General features: G+C 41.5%; 2 protein-coding genes across 6 annotated transcripts in view; one reads left to right on the top strand and one right to left on the bottom strand.

Moving 5' to 3' along the window:
* LOC144682684 (mitochondrial ornithine transporter 1-like) overlaps positions 1-9,629 on the top strand; it is a 305,919-nt gene extending 296,290 nt beyond the window's left edge. For all 5 annotated transcript variants that reach the window (XM_078545267.1, XM_078545263.1, XM_078545264.1 and 2 more), the window contains 2 exons: positions 5,702-5,860; positions 9,367-9,629. In XM_078545267.1, the coding sequence (XP_078401393.1) occupies positions 5,702-5,860; positions 9,367-9,488 (281 nt within the window). In that variant the 3' untranslated portion in view covers positions 9,489-9,629. The remainder of the gene's footprint in view (positions 1-5,701; positions 5,861-9,366) is intronic.
* An 863-nt stretch (positions 9,630-10,492) lies between these two features.
* The window catches only part of tpte (transmembrane phosphatase with tensin homology), a 68,628-nt gene continuing 53,906 nt past the window's right edge, over positions 10,493-25,214 (bottom strand). The window contains exons 16-19 of the mRNA XM_078545259.1: positions 18,174-18,271; positions 12,821-12,916; positions 12,658-12,728; positions 10,493-11,573 (exon numbers count right to left, since the gene is read on the bottom strand). Of these exons, the coding sequence (XP_078401385.1) occupies positions 11,462-11,573; positions 12,658-12,728; positions 12,821-12,916; positions 18,174-18,271 (377 nt within the window). The 3' untranslated portion in view covers positions 10,493-11,461. The remainder of the gene's footprint in view (positions 11,574-12,657; positions 12,729-12,820; positions 12,917-18,173; positions 18,272-25,214) is intronic.

The raw sequence follows: 25,214 nt of genomic DNA, 5'->3' as shown, positions 1-25,214 counted from the left end.
GCAATTAAATGGGGTTGGGGGAGTTGATGGATATAGAATAGTGCTTTGTGAAATAAAAATGCAGATTACCTCCTTTTGTAGGTTTGTCTTCAGTCTTCAAATGAAAAGCACCATGTCAATCTTAACCAATTCAGAACAAAATACTAATATAAATGCTAGCATTTCCAAATGTACATTTTATGCCTTCAACTGGGAAAATATCCTAATTACAGGAGATGTACCCTTCACACAAATATTAGATAGGTGATTGTTCCTTGAAATTGTTAGGCAATCTGTTTAGGATGGTGTTCGTGGGTGATGGTTTGGCTTACATAAACTGCATATATAAAGTGCTCTCTGCATTGACTAACTCTGGTTCTTGCTTCAGAAATAAAAATAGTAAAAAAAAAGTAAGATTTCATTTCTCCCATTGAATTTCCCTCAACACCCCGCCCCACTAAATCCTTCGTTGTGTATTTTCATTGTTACACATCAAGGCAGCAAGTGAGCAAAACAGTGGATTCTAGCACTGAGCAGGCATTAAACGCTATTGCCTAAAGTATATTACCTGAAGTATATAAGGCATATCTTTTTCCAAGGGCAGACTGTATTAAGCTTAGACTGCACATGACTGTGGCCAGCTGCAAACTGCTGTAATCCACCAGCGGTATGGCAGACGAGTTGAAGGATTAACGGCTGGTGGGATTAAAATGCTGTAGTAACCCAAACAAAATAGAGTGAGTAAAATCACACATCAATAACTTAAAATTATTGAAGGGAATGAACAGCATGAAAATGTGGAAGGAGTTTGAGGGACCTGTATTGTGATTTCAATTTTGAATGTTGCCATGGTTATAAAATAATGAATCACTTGTACAATAAAATCAAATAGCCTCGATATGTGCTTTTTAAATTAAAAAATATTGTGAAGCCTCTTCAGGATAGTGATTGGAGAGAAAAATCTACTTCTCTATCATTTACTCACTAATGAAATTAAATGCAGAGAAGAGTAAAGTGATATACTTTGGTAGAAAGAACAAGGATAGACAATTGAAAATAAAGGATACAACCAAAAAGGGGGTGCAGAGGGATCTGGGAATATATGTGCACAGATTGTTGAAGCTGGCAAGACAGTCTACACCTGAACCGTGCTGGGGCTAGTGTTCCAGTGAGCTGCCTAACTAGGAAAGTAGAGGGGGCTTTAAACTAAATAGTGGAGGCAAAGGATCAAATTTGAGAAGATGTGGTAAATCAAAGTGTAGAGGAAAGGCAAGAGAAAAAGGTATTAATGTGGGAAATGATAGACAGTGACAGGAAGGGTCAAAGTACAGGGAGTACAAATCTAAGTAAATCAGCAGATAAGGCTAGAGGTTACAAAAATAAAAATGACAAAACTAAAGGCTCTGTACCGGAATGCATGTAGCATTTGAAACAAAACAGTTGAACTGATAGCGCAAATAGAAATAAGTACGACCTGCTAGCCATTACACAGCCACGGCTGCAGGATGACAGATTGGGACCTGAATATTGAAGGATGTGACATTTAGGAAAGACAGGAAGCTAGGAAAAGGTGGATGGGTGGCTCTGTTAATAGTATTAGCACATTAGAGAGGGATGGCCTAAGTTTAGGAAACCAGGATGTAGAAACAGTTTGAGTAGCGATGAGAAATGATAAAGGCAAGATATTGCTTGTGGGAGTGATGTACAGACCCCCTAATAGTGACCATACAGGTTACTAAAGGAAGAAATAATGGGAGCTTGTCAGAAAAGTATGGCAATAATAATCAGGGATATTAATCTGCATAAAGACTGGGAAAACCAGATGGGCAAAGGTAACCTAGATGAGGAATCCATAGATTGTTTTTGGGGTAGTTTCTTAGAACAGCACATTCTGGCACCAACCAGTGAGTAGGCTATACTGGACCTGGTATTGAGCAATGAGGTAGGATTAATTAATGACCTCTGTGAAGGTGGCCCGGGTAGCAGTGATCATATGATTGAATTTCAAATCAGTTTGAGGGAGAGAAGAGTGGGTCCAACACTAGTATTTTAAACTTAAATAAGGGCACATGTGGGCATGAAAGCACAACTCACTAAAGTGAACTGACAAATTTGGAATAATCAAGGGATAGGTCAATAGAGATGCAGTGGCGACATTTAAGGGAATATTTCAGAATACACAATAGGCACAATCCAACGAGAAAGAAAAATTCCAAGGGCAGGACCCACCATCTGTGGTTAACAAAAAAAAATAGTATCAAATTTAAAGAAATAACATACAATTGCACAAAGATCAGTGGCAGGTGAAAAGATTGGACAGAATATAAAGAACAGCAAAGAATGACCAAAAGATTGATGAAGAGGGAAAAATTAGAGTAAGAGAAAAAGCTAGCTAGAAATATAAAGACAGTTAAATAAGTTTCTATAGATATTTAAAGAGTTAACAAAGTGAGCGTTGGTCCTATAGAAAAAGTGAGTCTGGGGAATTTATAATGGAAAATGAGGATGTGGCAGATGAATTTAACTCGTACTTTGCATCGGTCTTCACTAGAGAGGACATACGAGAAAGGAGCAGGAGTGGGCCATTCAGCTCCTTGAGCCTGCTCTGCCAATTACTAAGATCATGGTTGATCTGATAGTAACCTCAAATCTGCATCCCACCTACCCCCAATAACCTATCAACCCCTTGCTTACCAAGAACCTATCCACAGACTCTGCTTCCACCACCTCTTCAGGTGGAGAGTTCCAAAGACACTTGATCCTCCGAGTGAAAAAATTTTTTAATTGGGCGGCTCCTTATTTCTAAACAGTGACCCCTAGTTCTAGACTTTCCTCAATAGGAAACATACCACCCTGTCAAGACCCCTCAGGATCTTATGTTTCAATCAAGTCACCTCTTACTCTTCTAAACTCCAGCAGATACAAGCTTAGCCTGTCCGACCTTTCCTCATAAGACAACCCACCCATTCTAGGTATTAGTCTGGTAAACCTTATCTGAACTGCTTCCAACACATTTACATCCTTCCTTAAATAAGGTGACCAATACTGTACACAGCACTCCAAATGTGGTCTCACTAGTGCCCTGTACAACTGAAGCATAACCTCCCTACTTCTGTACTCAATTGCCCTCGCAATATATGATAACATTCTATTAGCTTTCCTAATTACTTGCTGATACAAGTAACATCCCAGAAGTAGCTGTAAATCCAGGAAATGGAAGGGAGGGAGAAACTCAAGAAAATTAGTCAGCAGGGAATTGGTACTGAGCAAATTGTTGGAACTTCAGGCGGTCAGGTTCTTGGGTCCTGATTGACTTCATCCTAGGGTCTTAAAAAAAAAGTGGCTAGGGAGATAGTTGATGGATTGGTTTTAATTTTCCAAAATTCCCTAGATTTGGGGAAGATTCCATTAGATTGGAAAATAGCAAATGCAACTCATTTATTCAAAAAAGGAGGGAGACAAAGCAGGAAACTACAGGCCAGTTAGCTTAACATCTGTCATAGGGAAATGTTAGAAGCTATTTTAAATGTTATAGCAGGGCACTTGGAAAAATTCAGAGTAATCAAGCAGAGTCAACGTGGTTTTGCCAAAGGGAAATCATGTTTAACCAATTTATTGGAGTTCTTTGAAGAAGTAACATATGCTGTGGATAAAGGGGAACCAATGGATGTACTGTATTTAGATTTCCAGAAGACATTTGATAAGGTGCCACATCAAAGGTTATTACAAAAAATAAAAGCTCAAGGTGTAGTGGGTATTATATTAACATGGATAGAAGATTAGCTAGCTAACAGCAAACATAGGGTAGGCATAAATGGGCCATTTTCTGGTTGGCAAGATGTAACGAGTGGTGTGCCACAGGGATCTGTGCAGGGGCCTCAACTTTTTACAATTTATATAAATGACTTGGATGAAGGGACCAAAGGTATTGTTCCTGTTTGCCGATGACAAAGATAGGTAGGACAGTAGATGTGAAGAGGACATAAGGAGGCTACAAAGGGATATAGATAGGTTAATCGAGTGGGCAGAGTGAGCAAATGTGAAATTGTCCATTTTGGCAGGAATTTTTTTTTAAAAACGATCTAAATAGGGAGCTCTTGAGATAGAGGTATCTAGGTGTCCTAGTGCACAAATCGCAAAAGGCTAGTATGCAAGTACAGCACGTAATTAGGAAAGCTAATAGGATACTATCGTTTGAGGGGAATTGAATACAAAAGTAGGGAGGTTATGTTTGTTATACAGGGCATTGATGAGACCACATCTGGAATACTGTGTGCAGTACTGGTCTCCTTATTTAAGGAAGGATATAAAAATGCATTGGAAGCAGTTCGGAGAAGGTTTACTAAACTAATACCTGGATTGGGCGGGTTATCTTATGAAGAAAGGTTGGACAGGCTAGGCTTGTATCCACTGGATAACAGTAAGAGGCAACTTAATCGAAACAAAGATCCTGAAGGGTCTTGAGGGTGCATGGAGAGGGGATGTTTCCACTTGTGGGAGAATCTAGTATTAGGGGTCACCCATTTAGGACAGAGATGAGGAGAAATTTTTTCTGAGGGTAGTGAGTCTTTGGCACACTCTTCCTCAAAAGGTGGTGGAAGCAGAGTCTTTTGAATACTTTTACGGCAGAGGTAAATAGATTCTGGGTAGGCAGGAATGTGGAATTGAGGTTACAATCAGATCGGCCATGATAATATTGAATGATGGAGCAGGCTCGAAGGCCAAGTGGTCTATTCCTACTCCTAATTTGTATGTTAGTTTAGAAAGTGGTTAATAAAGCATATGGGATCCTGGGGTTTCTAAATAGAGACACAGTACAAAGGCAAGGAAGTTATCTTTAGCCTGAATTGGAGTAGTGTGTCCAATTCTGGGTACTACACTTTAGGATGTGAAGCCTTGAGAGGGTACAGAAAGATCTTCAAGAATGAGGAACTTCAATCAAGCAGAGATTGGAGAAACTGGGACTGTTCTCCTTGGAGATCATTGAGAGGAGATATGAACACAGGGGTGTTCAAAATCATGAAATCTGAGAGTAGAGCCTGGCAAACCCTCACTGTCCTCTCGTTGTTGGCCCTTCTATCAGTGACTTCAGGTGATTTGGAAAAGCAACAACTTGAGGAAAAGCTTTTATGTAGCAGATGGTTAGAATCTGGAATGCACTGCCTGTGTGTGGTAGAAGGAGATTCAATCAAGACTGTCAGAAGAGAAATGGATAATTATCTGAAGTTAAATTTGCAGGGCTAAAAGGTGAGTGAGTGGGACTAAGTGAGTTGCTATTGCAGACAACCAGGGCAGATAAAATGGGCTAAATGGCCTCCTGTGCTGTACTGTAATCCTTCTATAATTCAGGTGTTTGAACTTGAATGTAGGTACCAATGGCAAGGCCAACATTTCCTCCCCATTTCTAGATGCACTGAGAAAATGGAGGGGGAGGGGGCCATCTTCCATAGAATAATTTACCAGTTTATCCTGACCTTATAGGGAAGTACCTTGCCACTGAGCAGTTCTCCGCTGACCAGGTCCTAGATTGGTGTACAAAGACGTTTATGCAGTTTTGAAAAAATGCATTGCTGGATTGGCTCAATGTATATACTAAAAAATTCTAAATGCACCTTTCCACTTTGAAATGTCTCATGCTCAGGTGTAGCTGAATACATGAAGTGGAAGATGACTTGATCTGATGCTGCTGTACCAGTTAACCAACTAATTGTGTTTCAAAAAGGTGTTATCCCCTTGATGGTGAGTGGCGGTTTTGGAGGTGCCTGCTTGTGGATTGCTGTTTATCCAATCGACTGTGTAAAATCACGTATACAGGTCCTCTCAATGGCAGGCCAGCAGACCGGCTTCTTTACAACTTTCCGAAAAATTCTTATAAAAGAAGGTAAGATGGGTCATGTTAACCACATATGCTTTGTACTTGCATTTTCCCTCCTACCACCCACTTTTGGCTTACAATTGTTATTCCATAAAGACAGGTAGGCGTAGCTGGAAGCTTCTAGCTTCTTATGCAAAACAGGCGAACTACTAAACATTGTCTAGAATTGGGATTCTGTTTAGAATGGTCAAAATTTTCTGCCCTTTGTTTTGATTTGGTACTTTTCCCCCCAATTCAATTTCACATGGTCAGTCATTCCACAGTATTTGAAGCTCTAGTGATAGTAATGTTGGGAAGGATTAAAAGAGGGGAAGACAACTGTGGAAGTGCCCCATGCAGGAGACCCAGTCTAGGCAACAGCTTTAGCTGATACTAACCCAACAGGGTCAATTGATCTAGCCAAATCCTGTTTTCTATTTTGTACAAAATTTCTCTTACAGCCTCACTTTTATACCTTTTTCCCCCTCGGTTAGTTCACTGTGGCTAATGTAACTTGAACTTCTCCTTTTAGTTGTCTAAGATTGTAATGGGTATTACTATGCAGCAGCCTTTGTGCATTTGAACAGCTCTAGTCATTCAAGCTTTCCACCCATCCAGGTTACATTATATAGACTTGAGTGGATGCATTGTTAAATTCCCCTCTCCTTTCTGGCCTTTTTTAAAAGTCAGGTTATTGAAGGCTTGAAAAAGTGTATACCATGGTCAGATGAGTAAAGTGCAATATATCTGCATACTAGAGTTTGCAGAGGATCAGTATCCAGAGTTAATGGTGGGGGGTATGGAATCTAGTGGGGTAAATATTGTGACCTACTGTACTATAGGCAAGGAGGAGAGGGGCGGTGGGAGGAATCCAGTGTTCAGAGTAATCCATATATTTGGTATGTTTGTAGTAGGAAAACCAATTGTGGACAAACTTACGGATTTAAGAAAGCCAAACTATTTGTTCACAGGAGTGCTACCATGTACTAGAACATGAATGGACTCAGCCCCAACCTAAAAGACCATGAACCTGGAATTAATAGAAAGATGAGAGTGGTTAAAATAGTTTGTCCTGTTTTGTTTTTATTGGGGTGGGGAGAGCGAATAGAGAAACTTATCTTGAAGCAGGTGGAGGTAGTGAAGTAAGGGCACCAAGGAGCAAAAAAAAAGTCAACATAATGTATGAATATCCATTTAGACCTCAAGAATAAATATAAGGGAAGGTGGTGGGTGGCGACTTGAATTCTCCCCATCCCCACAACTTAAGAGCATTGGAATCTCCATAGCAATCCATGCCCAGAAAACAAGCATACATTACTTTGGAACATATGATCTTGCAGCTTAGTCAGAAATTTGGTTTCAGTTAGGACAGGATTGGGGAACTATATATTCTAGGCTTTAAGTTTTCAGAAGTAATAATGTTACATTGCTCCCTTGGATTTCTAACAAAGGACACACATTGTTTTTGAAATATAAGATTTGATGCCTGCATTTAGATTAAATTGTTACAAGTTTTGTGACAATATTGGGTGTCCAATCAATTACCAAATAGTGAGGGGGAAAGAAAACAAATTTCTAATTATTTGTTATTCGTTATTATGACCAAGTTTAATTGGAATTACCTGTGTAGTCAAAATGGGAAAAGTGCACAGAGTGTCTTTCAGAAATGTAAAAATGTTACAGGTCCGAAGTTCTAGATGCGATTCTGAAGAATTGAACCATGGTGATTTAAGTTAGAGGATAAACGAGTATTAGGCTGCAAACAAGAATATTTTAAAAAATTGAAAGATTGATCAAAGAAGAAAGTTGACAAATGGAAGCTACATGGGGTGCAGACTAATCCAACTTGGATTAAATTGTTCAAAGTCTAGAGACTGACAATAAGCAAAAGCAATAAGCTTTTATAAGCACATCAAAATCAAGGATTGGTTAGCGGTATGCTAACAGACTATTCCAGCTATTCATAAAATGAGTGAAGGAAAAGCTGCAATGGTACTAGCACAATGCAATACTGGAAGGAGTATTGAAAGAGATTAGTGCACTTTGATTACAAAAAGGTGCAAGTGCAAATTTCGCAAACTTAAGGGTATGCATGCTGAAATCCTCATTGTCCAAAATATGTATACATATAAGCAAAGATTATCAATTTGCTGAAATCAAACAAGGTATAGCATAGCAAATTTTTAGAGAAAACAAGATTCCCCAAAAAAAAGACAGGTTAGTGGATTCGGATATGCAGGATAGGGAGTACACAACGTAATAAATGATTCATTTGTACAAGACAGATTAGACCATTGTTGGAATGCATAATTTTGGGCACTATCATTTCATGGAGAAGGTATAAAAAAAACCCATTCACTAGATAAAAACTTAAGGCTATGCAGCCGAGAAGGTTGGCGAGGCATGAAAGAAGGTAACAATCTAGAAATGTTAAAAATTCAGTGCAAATAAGCTTATTATTTGTAGGGCTAGAAACAAATGGGAAGGTTGAGAATTTTCACAGTACACAAGAGGCTGCTGAAGCAAACCATTGAAGGTCAACCTTGAAAAGCAAGGGGGGCGAAATTAGGCAAGCAGATAATTTTGTGGGAATCAGCATTTGCATAGCCAAGAGAAGGACCTCATTCTACTGCCTTGCCAAGCAAGCTCCTAGATTAGAATTGTATATATTATGCTAATGTAGTAAATTGCCATTGTTACAGCCTTAAGTCAAGAACATTGAGTGGCAGTATCATCCGTTAAATGGAGCTGAATTAGTAGAGAAAGTAAAACAGCCATCCATAAGGGTTGATGTACATCTGCATCAATTAGATGCTAAAAATGTTAATTAGGACCACTACTATAAACATTTCCAGAGCCTAGTTAGTGACTTCAATGGGCTATATAGTGCAGATCAGGATTATGCTCCAGACTGCATTTATTAAATCTGCATGTGCCTACCCTATTCAAAGCAAAGCAATTCTTGTGAGTACGGTATAATAATTCAGGTGCTGAGCTAGTTTAATGTTGGAATAGATCAGTCAAGAGCAAATGTTGAATCTAAAAACTAATTCCTGAAATATGCATCCTCAGGACAAAGTAGCATTTGCTGGAACAACACCCGAAACAGATGATTTGGTCATTTATTTCATTGCAGTTTGTGGGATCTTGCTGTGTACTCTATGTTACAAAGCAGTGACTACACTTTAGTAAGTTAACTGGCCTCCCCAAAACACTTCGGAATAAATCTTAAAACAGTCTGGCATTTAACTCGTGCCTCAGTTATCCTAACATATGCATTGAACAATTTTTGCCCTGGGTTTTGGTAGGTGCTTATCTAGCATAACCCATAAGCAGCTTCCATGCTCAGTTTAATGATTCAATTTGTGACTTTACAAAAGTGAGAAGAATTTGGGAAAAAAAGAATTTCTGTTCCAAAAGTTAAATACTGTATAGGGCAACAACTTGTTGCACTGTCAACAAGGTATCTCTCCACCTAATTATATGCTTCAGCATTAAAATGGCCCTAAAGTTTCATTTTTCTTTACCCACAGGTTTTAAAGCCATATATTCTGGATTAACACCAACAATGATACGTGCGTTTCCTGCCAATGGTGCATTATTTTTGGCCTATGAACTGAGTAGAAAAGCTATGATGGATTACATGAGTGATTGATGGAGATTCTGAGAAAGATTCTGAGAAGCCTTAATCCCAAGAGTTTGAGCTGCAAGAAGGAAAAGTGTCAAATTTTAAGAGCTAGCTGGAATACTTGGTACTGTACATGGAGAAGTGCATAAAGTAGGTGCAAAGGAATTCTTTGCAGTGGGTGGGTCTTTCAAAAGCAGCTGAACTTAATTTAACTGTTAAGCAATATTAACTTAATTGTTGCCAAATTGAAATGTTTTGTAAAAATTAAAATTGTGTTCCGTTTCCAAGAGAAAGTAAATCTTATGTTGTGAACTCAAACTTAAAAGGGCACAGGAAAGAGGATGGCAGCTTAAAAATAATTCAGCCACAGGCATTTCTGACATTCCACTATCACAAATCTCAAGCTGGAAGGGAAAAGTGTGCTAATTTTCTTTTTATTAAAAGAACATGGAGAAGAGTGGGTGGAGTGTGTGACGTAATAGGCAAAGCAATACCACTCCTATTTCAGTACACTTGGCTGGTTGTTAGAAGCTGCCTTTCCTCACTGCCCCCATTTTCAAAATGGATGCCTTTAAATCAGAAAGATATACATCTTTCTAGGGCCATGTTTATTTTATACTATTTAGAACACTGCATACCTGAAACTTGATGCAGATAGTAAAAGGTATCACAGAGTGGGGCTCTAGTGACACTAGTATATTTGGCAACATTAGAGAAGATATCAGGTGCAAATTGGTGTTTCCACTGCAAAGCTCTTTTGTGCAGTCATGGCAAGCAGGATGCCCAATACAGTTTGGTATTGAAAAGCACAACTACGTCACTTCATTTCAAAAAAAGTGCACATACCTATTGTACTTGTCCTACTTCCCAAATGTTGCATCTACTTATATGTAGGAAAAGAGCAGGAACTGGATCCTTTTAACCTTCTGTAAACATTACCAAGTTACAGTATCACAAGTCAATTCTATTAACAGGAAAACATGTCAAACATTATTTGCTACTGGTAACAATGGCTAGGAGGAATCCCAAAATAGGAAATCAGTATTTTACTATTTATTGAAGAAAATTTCAAGAACTCTACATATAAATGGATTCAGTGATAGATGCATTTGATAACTACTGACATTTAATAGTTGAACAAACATTACTAAACATGTAGTTCAAGTATGGGTGGTAGTATTTAAATTTCATATCAAAACATGAAGTGTGCACAAATTCCATTGGAAGTAATCAAGGCTTAAAGTTTTGTAACATACAGAAAAGCCACTTCATTTTAAACAGATATGAACAGGTGGATCACTTAAGTATTAATAGGATAATTACATTAATGTCTGTGCTGTACAAGTCTCTTTTGCTCCCTTCCCTCCCGCAAGTGCAGTGCTATTTGTGGTTGGAGTCTTTCACCTGAAGAACACAGTATCTAGGTGTTTCAGTGGTACAATTCAATACTGCACAACTATGGTTAAATACATTATCCGGCTACTGAAATATCACTGAAAGGACAAATCATAGATTTTCAAAGATCAGGGGGTGCAGGCTTTTATTAACCCTGTCGTAACATTGCTGATAGCTCATGTTCCTTCTGGAAGAAAAAAAAATGCTACCGGACAGGTAAAAATCAGTTGTCTTTTTTTTTATAAGTAAAAAATATCCAAGGCTAATTCAGTCCTGGGATAACTGATAATCACACCCTCTTTCTGATGAGGTAAATACAACACTGGCAACTCGAAAGGAAAGATGGGCTGGAAAGGGGTGGAGGTGAAGAGTAGGGTGGCCTGCAGCACCAGAACGATGACGATTTGACCATTTTCCAACAGTTTTTCCTTTAGTTACAAAAGTCTGAAGTTTTTGAACATGAATATTTGCAGCAAGTAGAAGTTCCCATAATATTTCCTCCCCCCTCCCCAAATGAAGACAGTACCAGACTCCCATTACAGTATTTACATTACAAACTGCCTGGAATCATTCGAAACCCATTCTGTTCCTGAGGTGGTACTAGCTTAACTGGAATCAGGATCATCAAAATTCACCTCCACTGCAAATTTTTCACTGTAGATCTTCCAGGTTTTTGGCTTGTGTGGGTTGTCAAGTTCATCTCTAGACAAGTAGAGCCTGGACAAAGTTTTTAAAAGAAACAAAAATATTTTTAAAAAACATGAGCAGAAATACCTGTCAGATACTACAGAATTGACTGCCAAGTAAATCCAATACACATCAACTCAAAAACGCTATTTCACTTGATCTTGTGCTTCCCCCCCCCCCCTCCCCCAATAGGGGTTCAAACCATTTGACAATATATCTATACATCTGTAAAAATGTGATTTAGTAGTCAATTCCAAGTGAAAGGTGAATTGCTAATCATTCCCATAGCATTGAACAAATATTAGCAACAAAGATGTTTGAAGTTGCAAAAAGGGACCTTATAAGTTCCTCACTTGATACCTGTCTGAAGAAAACGGTCAAGAAAACCAGCTAGTGTACTTGAATGAGTATACAGCAATCAAAATTATTCAAACCAATAGCATTTATTTATCAAAATCAAAACCACAGAACACTGAACACCTCTATGATCATAATTTTACCTTTGTGTCCGATATTGTAGCTAAAGTCCCCCGACACATGAAATTTGGGTTGGAATATTGTGGAAGTGGCCTGAAGCTTGATTTCAGATATCTCTGGTGCGAGATAGGGTAGATTATAAAGACACAGTCATATGGCAATAGAGTGGAGTATTTGCAACTTTCCCTCCTTCAAAAATGTACCAAGATACCAACATAATTCAATTTCTTCATTCCTCCTTGCCACCCCTCACCATCCTCCCTATCATCCACACCCCACCTGAAGTTGGAAGATGCTGGACACTATTGGCCAGTAAATTTATAAAAAGTTGTTCATTTAAATTATGCTAGATTTCCAGTAGACTATACAAGTCTTCCTGAAGAAGAATGAGAAAACACTTCTGCTATCTTTTAATTGGATGAGAGCTGTTGAGTGCAAATGCCTCTCTCCCCAGCAAAATCACAGGTAAGAATTTTAAAACATCAAGCCCAAAACCTGGCGAAGAAGTTTCAGAAATGATTTACATAGCCTGATTAACCACAAGTCATGAGAGTTAGTAGTCAGCTTGCTTGTCACCTACCCCCTTCAATACATGCTTAAAACTATTCTTAATTCGATAACTATAATTTGAATTTACCTATTATTTACAATGAAAGATGTGTTGAACCAGAAGTAGAATGGGCAGTCATCATAACCTTTAGGAAGGCCCTGGATAGTAGAAAAGAAAAAGGAGTTTTGTAAGTCTTTTTCAAGTGTTTAATTTTAAAAATTGTAGAAAAAAAAAGAGTAAACAAACTTACCCCACTAGACTCAAATCTGACTTTAACATCACCGCTCACTTCAGGACCATTCTCCAAGCTAATTATAGCAGAGTTACTCCCAGCATCAAAGAACAGCTGTACAAAAAAGAAGTTTAATGTATCTGGAAAAAGTAGGTACTGAAATGTGTTCATAACTTTAAAAACAGATATACAAATGGTGCTAAACATTTGAAGACTTAAATTACAATTTAGGAAAGTTGGCTTTCCTCAATTAAAACCTGCAGTAGAAGTAGTTTAATAAAGCTTCAATATATGATGTGGACCAGCATTAATGGGCAACCAGGGAGGCATAGAAATAATATCAAAGAAGGGTTCGTGCCTGTACACATACATTAAGTAGACAGGAATAAGTGATGGCATACAGCAGATGATAATGAACGAGAAACAATTTTGTTGCAATAAAGAAAAGCAACTGGTGGAGAAGCACATAATTAAATGAGGAACTGAACACCTCTCTTTCTTTCCTCAAGTGAAAGGCATTATTAAAAAAATGCTTTTAGGAATCAAATTTCTAGATCCTATACACCTCTGAATTTGTAAAGCAGCCAAGGCACTGGAATGTCCAAGTTGGAAGTCATGTCCGCCATGATTTTTTACTGGTCCCTTTGTCTTAGCTGAAGCAGGCAAAAGCACGTGGCATACCTGCCACACCTTAAATGCCAAATTTAAGTTGGTCCTATTAAATACAATGTTTAAAAAGGGATTGCTTAGGGTAATGAGGCAGATGCCTACACATAACTGCCTCGGATTGCAATCTAAATCAAGTCATCTTTGGTCAGGTTCATTGTTGGCTAAATTAGTTCTTTTTTGCCACTGCAGGAAGTAATTCAAACTGATTAGTATTAAAAGGATATTTTATTTTCCCTTATGGTAGCTTATAGAGACAAAAGCAGGCTGACTGTCCTTGTTCTTCAGCATCTTATTCTGCTGTGACACCCCTTGTGGCAATGTCCTATCCTCAAACCGGGGACACCTTCCATCCTATGTGGTATTACCACCATGCTAAATGGGTTAGATTTAGAATGTATCTTGCAGCTGTAAACTGGCATCCATGAAGAACTGTGGGCCATCATCAGCAGCAAATTTGTATTCCACACCATGACTTGTAACCTCGTGGCTTGGCATATCCCTCACTCTTCCATTACCAAGCCACCAAGGGTTCAACACTGGTTTAATGTGTAGGAGAACATGTCAGGAGCAGCATCAGACCTACTTTAAAAAGAAAACAAATGAGGTGCTACAACACAAGAATACATGCATGCTGTAAACAGAACTAAGTGTTCCAACAACAGATCAAATCAAAACTCTGCAGTCCTGTCACACCCAGTCATGAATGTTGGTGAACAATTAATCAACTAATGGGAGGAGACGGCTCCACAAACATTCCCATCCTCAATGATGGGGGAGCCCAGAACAGTGCAAAAGGAAAAGGCTGAAGCATATCCAATCATCTTCAACCAGAAGTGCCCAATGAATCTCTGCCTCCTCCCAAGATCCCCAGTTCAATTCTCCTCATGATATCAAGAAATGACACTAGACAGAGCAAAAGGCTGTGGGCCCCAACAACAACACTGCTCCAGAACCAGCCATCCCTCTATCCAAGTTGTTCCAGTACAGCTACAACACTGGCACCTGCCCAACAATGTGCGAAGTTGCCCAGTTATGTCTTGTCCACAAAAAGCAGGCCGAATACAATCCAACCATTTACCTCCCCTTTTGCCTAATCTTGATCATCGGCAAAGTGACAGGAAGATCTCATTGACAGTGCTATCAAGTGGCACTTGTTCAGATGGGTTCTGCCAGGACCACAGTTCCAGGCTGCGTTACAGTCTTGGTCCAAAGACTCAAGAGTTGAATTCCACAGGCGATAGGGGAATGGCTGGCCTTGACATCAAGGCAGCAATTGACCGAGTGTGGCATAAGGAGCCCTAGTAAAATTGAAGTCAATAGGAATCTGGAAAAATTATCCACTGGTCGGAGTCACACCTAGCACCAAAGTATGTTGTGGATGTTGGAGACCAACCATCTTAACCCAAAGATATCGTTGTAGGAGTTCCTCAGGGTAGTGTCCTAGGCTCAACTTCAGCTGCTTCAATGATTTTCCTTCCATAAAGGTCAGAAGTAAGGATGTTCCCGGTGTTCAGTTCCATTCGCAACTCCTCAGATACTGAAGCAGTCTGTGTCTGAATGCAGCAAAACCCTAACACCATTCAGGAATACTTTGCACTTGCCTAAATGAATGCAGCTCCAACACCCGAGAAGCTGGACACCATCCAGGACAAAGCAGTCCGTCTGATTATTTAAAGGTGGTGGAGTGGGTGCCATTCACTCCCTCCCCCATATACACACCATCACTGCCATGTGTATTATCTACAAGACGCACTGCAGCAACTCAAATTGCTTTGACAGCACCTTCCAAACCATGACCTCTACCACCCAAAAGAACAAGGGCAGCAGGTACATGGGAACACCACCACTTGCAAGTTTCCCTCCAAGCCAAACATCATCCTATTGGAACTAGATCATCGTTCCTTTACTGTCATTGGGTCAAAATCCTGAAACTCTCACTAATCACACTGAGCATGTAGCTACTGCAGATGGACTGCAGCAGATCAAGGTGTCACCACAATAGGACAGATCAATGCTATGGTAGTAATTGAACAGTTGTCTCCTTCCAATCATAAAATTAATTGGAGTTGTCATCAACAGTGCCATCAAGTGACACCTATTCACCTATAACTTATTTGAACAGTTTCCTCAGAACCACTTAGCTCCACACTTTGTCACAGCCTTGAGCCATCCTTGAACACGAGTTGAAATGCCAGAGCAGAAGCAAGAGTAGCTACCCTGAATATCTAGAGCCCTACCTAATAAAGCTTGGATAATGGGGGTCCAAGCAAAAAAACCTTCAGTGCTTGGAGTCATGTCTGAAACGTAGGAAGATTGTGGTGATCCGAGACCAAAGTTATCACTGCCACAAGACAGCACTGCAGGAGTTCCTCAGGGGAGTGTTCTCAGCCCAAACATAATCAAGTTTCAAAGACTATCCATCCACCTTTAGGCTGGAAGTACAGGATTTTCACTAAATATTGTACAATTTGCAACTCCATTAATGCCTTATCAGTAGCTTAACTGGATCAGCAACATCAATACCAAATGGCCACAACAGTAGGGCAGAGCCTGCATAGTGAGAGATATGAGCAGTTCACCATTTGATTACAAAGCATCTCCGGCATCAACAAGGCTCAAGTCAGGAGCATGATGCAATAGAGACTAATAACCTCAATTGGTGCAGCTGTAGCAATGTTCATAGCACAATCTGGAACAGAGAAGTTTGCTTGATCAGAACTTGTGTCACTGGGGTCAATACCATGGCTTAAGTAGATTTTGCTTCACACTTATATTCTATAGTACTGTGCCCAGTTTTGGCCCCCATATTCAGTGTGATAGTGGTTTTGGAAAAGGTCCACAGGAGAGCTACATGACTAAAGAATCTCGGCTATACAGATCAGCACAAGGACCTTGGTCTATTCAAAAATTATTTTAAGTCTACACTGCCTTAAAAGGGCTGGATAGCATCCCTATTGATCGCCAGTTTATCCGATCAAGGATGACGATAAGGCATTTAAAATTTCCCTCAGACTCTGGTTTAAAGTCTTTTTTTAAAAACTTTATTTGCCCCAATTTTATTTTTTGCCTCTGCAAGAGATTGAGAGTCTACAGGGCTAAGGGGGAAGAGAAAGTGTTTAATCATGATGATCAGGCCACCATGGTGTGGGAGAGGCTTGATAGCCCAACTGGCCTCTTCCTGCCTTCAATGATACCAGTTCCATGACATTTAATAAGGTGCCATGAAGGTTACTAGCAAAATAAGAGCTCATGGTGTAGGGGTTAACATATGATCCTGGAAAAAAAGCATTGATTGGCTAACAGGAAGCAGAGGGTACAGATAAATGGGTTTTTCAGGTTGATGAGCTGTAAGTAGGAGTGCCACAGGGATCAGCGCTGGGGCCTCAACTATTTACAACTTATATCAATGACTTGGATGAAGGGACCGAACGTATGGTTGCTAAATTTGCTGGTGACACAAAGATAGGCAGGTAAGTAAGTTGTGAAGAGGACAGAAGGAGTCTGCAAAGGGACAAAGGTTAAGCGAGTGGGCAAAACTTTGGCAGGAAGAATAGAAAAGCATATTATTCAAGTGGAAAGAGATTGCAGAACTCTGGTACAGAGAGATCAGGGTATCCTAGCACATGAATCACAAAAGGTTAGTATACAGGTACAGCAAGTGATTAGAAGGCAAGTAGGATCTTGGCATTTACAGGAGAATGAAATATACAAAATATAGAAGTTTTACTGCAGCTCTAAAGGGCCTTGGTGAGACCACATCTGGAGTACTGTGTACAGTTTTGGTCACATCATTTGAAAAAGGATAAAACTGCATTAGAAGCAGTTCAGAGAAGGTTCGTTTGACTGATTTCTGGAATGAAGGGATTATCTTATGATGGAAGGATGGACAGGTCAAGCCTGTATCCATTGGGGTTTAGAAGAATGAGAGGTGATCTTATTGAAACAAGATGCTGAGGGGACTTGACAGGGCAAATGCTGAGAGGATGTTTCCTCTTGTGGGAGAGGCTAGAACTAGGGGACACAGTTTAAAAATAAAAGGTCTCCAATTTAAGAGAGATGAGAAGAATTTTTTTCTCAAGATGGTCATTCGTCTGTAGAATTCTCTTCCCTAAAGACTAGTGGGAGGCTGGATCATTGAATATTTTTAAGACCACCATGCAGCATCTTCAAAGAAAGGACAGGACTGAAGAAATTCAAAAAGACAGCCAAATCCCAATTTCTGAGGATCTGGGTGAAGCTTGCAAAGTCACAGTTTTGCCTATCCCTAGTTGTCCTGGCCAAATGCAAGCTTACCAATGTAGGCTAACACCATGTCAAACACAAAATTTGTGGGAAGACATTCAAATTGTAACACTAAAAAATCCTGGAACTCGCTCCCTACACTACATGGACTACTGCAGCAGCTCATGAAGGTGGCTCATCACCATCTTCAAGGGCAATTAGAATGGGCAATAAATGCTGACCTAGTCAGCAATGCCCACATCCTGTGGGGAAAAACATTCCTAATTGATACTGGTTGGTTCATGAGATTGGATCACATTTATGAGTGAAAATGCAAGACAAACATTTATGAATAGATGCTTCAATTCAACTTGAACTCCTTCTCTGGAAAGAAACAAACATTTTAATGTAATAAATTTGAATAGAAACCAATACCATTAACCAGCTTTCCTGACCTTTTGTTAGTTGTTATAGGTTTTACCTTACAGTTTTCTTGTGTTGCACAAACACACTGAAATACGAGCACCTTCTTGACAATGATTTCAACTTTCAGGTCACTGCCATTGTTTCTACCAATGCCTGTATGAAACAAAATGAGCTGGTATTTATACAAATGTCATTTTTGTGTCAAATTTGACAATTCCTATGATGAAAGGAGTCATGTATATATAATTACATATTACATTTGAGATTATTTGTGCTAATTTACAAAAGCAAGCGCTATTTGCTAGGGGGAATAAAACCTGAAGCATTAAAGCCAGGGGGCTAAGCTAACCCCAAGAATGGAGGGTATTCAGCATTTCGACTATTATTTCAGCATCCGGATATAACAAAATTTAAACTTGCTCAATCTGAGCACATTTAATAATTATGAAAATTTGAAATTATGGTAACAGTCATGCCATTTTGTGGCTCCAAAGACCTCAACTACCTAAAAATTAGCCAACCATGTAATTTTGTAGATCAGAAAAAGAATGAATATTAAACATCCATTTGGCCACCCAGCACAAGCTGTAGAATACACCTGGGAGGGAAATGGGCTTTCTGTTCCTATTCTACCCAAGTCTTGTGTGACTACTGAATGCATAACCCTTCCATTCAAAATAGGTTTCTGGCTTCTGATATATTATATTGGGCAGAATCTTCCATTCTGGAGACTAAGTCTGGTGGCAGGCGGTAAAGTCAGAGCGATTCCCACTGGGTGACGGGATGGCTGAACACGTGCGATCTTCTGCTGCTCAGCTCATTTATGGTGCATCCATGAGGAGCTCAGCGAATCTCATAGGTGGACGGTCAGGAAGCCTCCTGACCCGCCATTACCTCATGGGGCAGAAGGTCCTGCCGCCATATTTAAATGACACCCACTCACTCACTCACTGCAGGCCAGGAACTCCAGATTCTGTATCAGTCATGATAGTAAAAAAAGACAGAGCAACCATTGGCCCCACGGCTCAGGAAAGCCTCCCTGGAGACTCCCCTCCAGGCCATTAAGGAAAGGCGGCAGGTCACTTTTCAAGGGACGGGGGCAGCAGGCCCTCCCCACCTGACCGCTCTGGCCTGGGAGGAGGTCACTGGGGTGGTTAGCACCAGTGTGGCCTAAAAAAGGACTGCCCTGCTGTGCAAAAAGAGAATGAATGATCTACTGTGCTCCTCTAGGGTAAGCCACAGACTACTCACAGCAAACTCTCACTCCCATAAGAGCATCAGGCAGTCTAAGGGCTACTGTTCACAGCGACCTCACACACAACCAGCAGATGGGAGATCAGTACTGAATGCGTATCAGCCACTTTTAGCTCTCCACCTATTAGTTCCCGGACTAACTGATTCCCTCCAGGTGCCCCTTCTCCTCAATGCAGGAGACAGGGAGGGGCAATCGGGCACACAAAGGCAGGTGGAGTACCAGCCATGCACCTTGGGTGCTTCCACCCGGGACACTTCAAGGTTGACCTGCTACTCCAGCTCCCCTCTGCCAGTGGCTCCATCAAGTCCAGCAGATCAGGCCAAGGAGGCTGCACCCACACCTGAGCAGGAGACCTTTAGCAGGCTGGAGCCCTTAAGGCCTCAGACCACCAGAGGACACCCACTAAAGTAATCTGAGACGACAGGGCATAGTCGTCAGCAGGATACCTACACCTCAGCTGTGGATGGCAGGGCTGCACCTACACAGTGGTTCGGTTAGAGAAATTCAGCACTGAAAGCACACAGGTGGCACAGATGTACACTGTTTATAGTTGTCACTTTTGTAAATTTGTATGTTAAATCTACCCATGCCCAAGTCTCATGGATTCCATTTTAACTCAACTTGCTTCAACATTTCACATTTATTTAAGGGTCCAGAATATTGCCCCCCAATTTAGTCCCATCAGGATCTTCAATGGCTCAACTTCTCACATTTTCACCACAGCAAGTCGTCTATAATTTCACATCAGTAACATCAGCAATGCAGATCATTTGTGATGGTGCTGCCTGGCCAATAAACCTGTCAGCCAATTATCACAGATAACCATGGTTTGGCCTTGAGAGAAGTGCTCATTGAGAATAGTGATTTTACTGCTGCTCTTGCACCGATATCTGTTGTTTGTGGATGGCGCGAGTAGTCATCGCGACTTAGGTTAGTCTGTCCAGTGTGGCATTTAGAATGACTTATAGCATGTGAGAAACTGTTTTGAACACTAATGCAAGCCTTTGAAGCCCATAGGCTTCCATGCCTCTCTGCAGGAAGATGTAATGTCCACACTTAGAGCCTCATGTCCTTCCTCGGTGATTTGTCATTCTCTGCACGCATGACGCTGAACTAACCAAGTCAGGATACAATGGGCACCTTACTAATCCCACTTTCAGTCAAGTGTTTGTTCGATTCAAGAGGTGTGTTCTCATCTTGATGAAGCCATTTCCTGAACTTCCACAATCTTTATTTGGACCCACGTAGCTCCTTAGGAAGGCTTCAAGTGGTCCTTAGGCAAAGGCACGGCACTCAACTCAATGAGGAATTCATTGAATGACAGGACTTTCATTGACTTAGGATAAAAAGACAGTAATGGCCTTTGTGAGCTGTACCGTCTTGAGGACTGTGATGCTCTCAATGCTATGCAAATCCAACTCTAAGGCTGCTGCAAGGTTCATGCAGGAATGAACTCATTGGCTATTGTGTCAATAGTGACTGCTCAAGGTATTGCCCTAATGCAGAGGTCATCTAGGACAAACTGGTCAGGCTTCATGGTGGGGTTCCAAGTGGTTGCACCTCAAACAATCATCCTGGTGAGGCAGCGAGGACAAAGCAAACAAATCAAAACTTTACTGCATGATCTAGATGTTAATGGTTACTGCTTCTTGACGTGCAAATGGTGATGGGTTGGGGGGGTGTGGGGTGGTGGTGCAGATGCACAGTAGCAAACCCCAACATTCTGCATTGAGGAGAACTGGAGAGGAGACATGGTGCTCGCTTAATGCTGCTCCCTATCGAGCCGCCCATCTGGTAATGCCTGAGAAGAAATGGTACATGTGGCCGGGCCATCTTATTCAGGTGTCGGACTGACATGAGTGATTTGGATTTCTAGCTGCTTAGAAGTTGCCATGCATGCTGACTTAGTGAGGGCATGGGTGAAAGGGCATAGAGTTGCCCAAGGATGTGTGTGAAGGGAGTTCAGTTTTCACAGTGGCCGTACGTTGCCAAGGCTACTCAGTTAAGCGTGGTTTAAGCCGTTCCAAGGATGATCCCATCATGAGGGCAGATAGTATTTTCATAATTGTTATGAGAACAATGAACTTTGGAGAGAATTTCTTGCTAAGATAAAGGATGATGAGGCCTTCAAAGCAGCAAAGGTGAAAGAAACTAACTATTTCGAGAATTTAGCTGCATTTACTCCCGGAATCTTATAGCCATCAGGTTGTCATAGGCACATCTACCAGTGCAATGGCCTCTTCATGCGGCTCGCCTACATCCTGGCCCTCAAATGCATCCCCTTCAACATCCTCCTCTGAGGCTACATCTCACTCCTCTATTTCTCCCTCAGGCAACACATCACCACCACCACTTCCCCACCTCCCCTCTTTGCAGCACAGGATGCAGCAGACAATGATGATCTGGGACATTATCTGGGGTGAGTACTGGAGAGCCCTACCTGACCAGTCCAAACATCAGAAACACATCTTCAAGAGGCCTATCGCCTGCTGTATCAAGGACCTGTTGGCAAATAGAGTGCAGCTCTCTCTCTCCCTCTTCAGCAGCACTATATGGATGACGAATGGGGATCAGCAGCCAGGTCTTCTGGGGGTATCCCTTGTTCCCAAGGAGCCAGCCCTGTAAGCACCTCAAAGATCTCTGGCACCTGCAAGTGTGTCAAGATGCTAAGAGTTGAGAGCGCTCCCTGGATACCTACAGCACAAACATGCAGGTTCTGCTTTCTGTGATCACAAATTAGCTGAACATTCAGAGTGTGTAAAAAGCCTTTTCGATTGATGAATCTCACTGGTTGCTGCCAGGGAACTCTCAAGGCCACCTGTGCAGCCGATTGCACCCTGCACTTGCAGGAAACCAGAGATCAGTGAATCCCACAGCTCTGGCAACCTGGCTTGCTTTATCCATGAGGAACTGGGCACACAGGTGAGTTTTTTTGAAAAGGGCATCTGTCACCTCACTTATGCATTTGTGTGTTGCTAAGTGGGAGATACCTCCAAGATTCCCAGTGGAGCCCAGTGAGCCCATTGGCACAAAAGTTCAGTGTGAAGGTTACCTTCAAAGCCACCAGCATGGGATGCCCTCCAAGTCCTTCGCAGCATCAGTTTTTCATGAAGGTGGGGGAAAATATGAGATACCACATCCCTGGACAATGAAGGCACCTGCGGCATTGTCTTTCACTCATCTCCAAATAAGAGCAGCATCTCGTATAAACCCGCAGTCAGGTCACTGGTCTTTAGTTGAATTTTCCCCTTCTTCGGGAGCATCTTTGACTTCTTGAGGCCCTGATCTGTCTTGCTGCACAAATCAATGTTCCTCCTGATTCCTCATTCAAATTAGAGCTATAAATAGGCAGGGTTGCCTGCAGCCTGCATTTTCCCCTCCTTTGCAACTGTCAACTGAAACATGAGAGAATTCATTGCAACTTTCCCTTGATTGGTTTCCCTACATTTCCAAGGTAGGATGCCAGTGCAAAACTTTTGGCCTGGCCTCTGTCTAGACATGGCATCCCAGGCTACCCCCTGCAGGCGAGGCACATCCTGCAGGTGCACCGGTGGCTGAGTATCCCCCTCAGACATGACTGTACATTCACAAAGAGGGTCTTGATCAGGGTGAATACAGCCGTGTGTCAGAACCCTCCATCAGGCAATTGTCAGCTTGCCTCCATGCGCCTAGACCCACTATATAGAAAACATGGCCTAAAGTCATGACATTATTACAAGGCTTTGTGCCTTGTAAGCAACGACCATTAAACTGGGAATATTGAGGCTTGCAGTATGCATGTAGCTTTTGTCTAGTAGCCGCAGACCTTGAACAATTTAACCTCTATCCCTTTTTACATGCCTCTGTCAGGAACAGGTGGCCAATCACACTATCCCAAATATAGCCCCAAAACTTAAAGCATTCTCGCATGAATGTGCACCATTAGTCAAGGAGCAATGCTCCTTCAAAGGGCATTTGACCCGTGAAACCAGTACTCAGCTGAGCCTTGTTCTCCATGGCTTGAGCAACTAATTAATAGGGTATCCCTTCGCTCGGCCCAAAAGAATAATCCTGAACTCCTCCCACACACTTTGAGACCCCTCCCATATTGTGTTTTTCAATGCTCATTTTTCCAACTGCATCATTACTCAGTAAAGGCAAAGATGGTGCTGCTAACGTTTGAGTGTGAACAATACCTTCCAACCTCCCTGTCACCCACCAAGTTCCTGCCATCCTCCACCACTGTCACTGCCTCCTAATTCCATTCTTTCCTTCTTGTAACCATCCAGCCTTCCCATTATCCTTGACCCAATTGTTGTTCATGCATACATTCCTGTTCCCTTCAATGTTGACGTCCCCATGCCCTTTGTTAATATGACCCCTCCCCTTAGAGGCCACCTTCACACTCACTTTGAGACACCCCCCACCCCAACCCCAGTCCATGAGATCATCCAATGCCTACCCGTAACTTTAGAATTCCCAACTTACCAGATCCAAATGCTTCCCCTGAATGTGACTGTGCCTCTGCGTCCCAGTACCATGCCTCAAACCCCCAGGACCAAATGCCTTAGTTGACTGGCCACACCCTACACACAATTCTAAGTACGACTGTCACTGCCAAGAGAGGCCTTCCCCCACCCAAGACCAGGACATGCGTGCTATACACAGCCCTCCAACAGGCACCCCCCAGGAAGGTGCAGCTTCATTCCCCATGGACAGTATGGCCTCATTCCCCACACAGTCTTAAACATGCCCCAGGTACAGTCTTTCACCCTTCCCCCCTGGTCCTTCAACCTCCGCGCACCCCACCTCAAGTCCTGCCTCTGCCTCGCCCCTCCCTGTTGGTCATGCCTCCTGTGCCCAGCCTTGACGCAGCTTGTACGATAGGTACCCAATATATTTCAATAATGGTGTAAAAGATGAAAGCAGCATCTACTGACCTCCAAGCTATGGATGAAGTGAAGCTTGCCAGGTGCATACCACTTATATACAGTCCTGAAACAGGGTGTTCTAATTAGCCACTGGCAGGGAACTTTTATGGAGGGTGAACGTGATTCCAGCTTTGTAATAAGCATTCACGACACCCTAATGGATGCAAATGGGGTTCCCGACAACACACAGCAGGAAGCTCGATGCACCTTGAAAGTGGGGGAGAACAAAATTCCAAACTAATTTCCCACCGTCAGGAAACTGATTTTTCCATTCACGCGAAATTAAGCGCCCCCACCCGCCACAACTCCCACTGTGGGCTGCAGCAGAAGATTCCAACCATTTACTACACTTCTACCGCTGACTAATATTTCTGAGGGAATGCTAGGCTACACTACCAGACATGCTGTCTTTCAGATGAGCTATGTTAAACTGACACTGAGGCCCAACAGATGTAAAGGATCTTGTGACACTATTCCGAAGAACAGCAGGGGAGATCACTCTGTTATCCCTTAGCCATCATTTGAAAAACCTCTGGTCATTACCACAATGCTGTTTAGGAAAGCTTACTCTGTGCACATCAGCTTCTGTGTTTCTTACATTAAACTAGTGATCACACTTCAAAAATATATTCAATTGACTGTAAAGCATTTTGGGGAAAGTCCAGAGGTAGTAAACAGCACTATATAAATGCAAGTCTTTTATTAAAATCTTTTGAATTTCAAGCACTTAGAAATTAAATGCTTCAAAAGATGCCTGCAAATCAGGAAAATAATCTACAGCATCCTGTAGATTACCCAATTCTGCAGTGCTAAACCAGTCAGATAAAGGATACAGCAAATAAAAACAACATTTAGATAATACAAGTCACACTGTCTGACTGTTTCAAAGCACTTTGTAACCAATGGATTATTCTTTGAAGTTTAGTCATTG

Source organism: Cetorhinus maximus, chromosome 7 (genome assembly GCF_964194155.1).
Source record: "Cetorhinus maximus chromosome 7, sCetMax3.hap1.1, whole genome shotgun sequence".
Taxonomy (NCBI): domain Eukaryota; kingdom Metazoa; phylum Chordata; class Chondrichthyes; order Lamniformes; family Cetorhinidae; genus Cetorhinus; species Cetorhinus maximus.
This window is presented reverse-complemented; position numbering and strand designations above follow the sequence as displayed.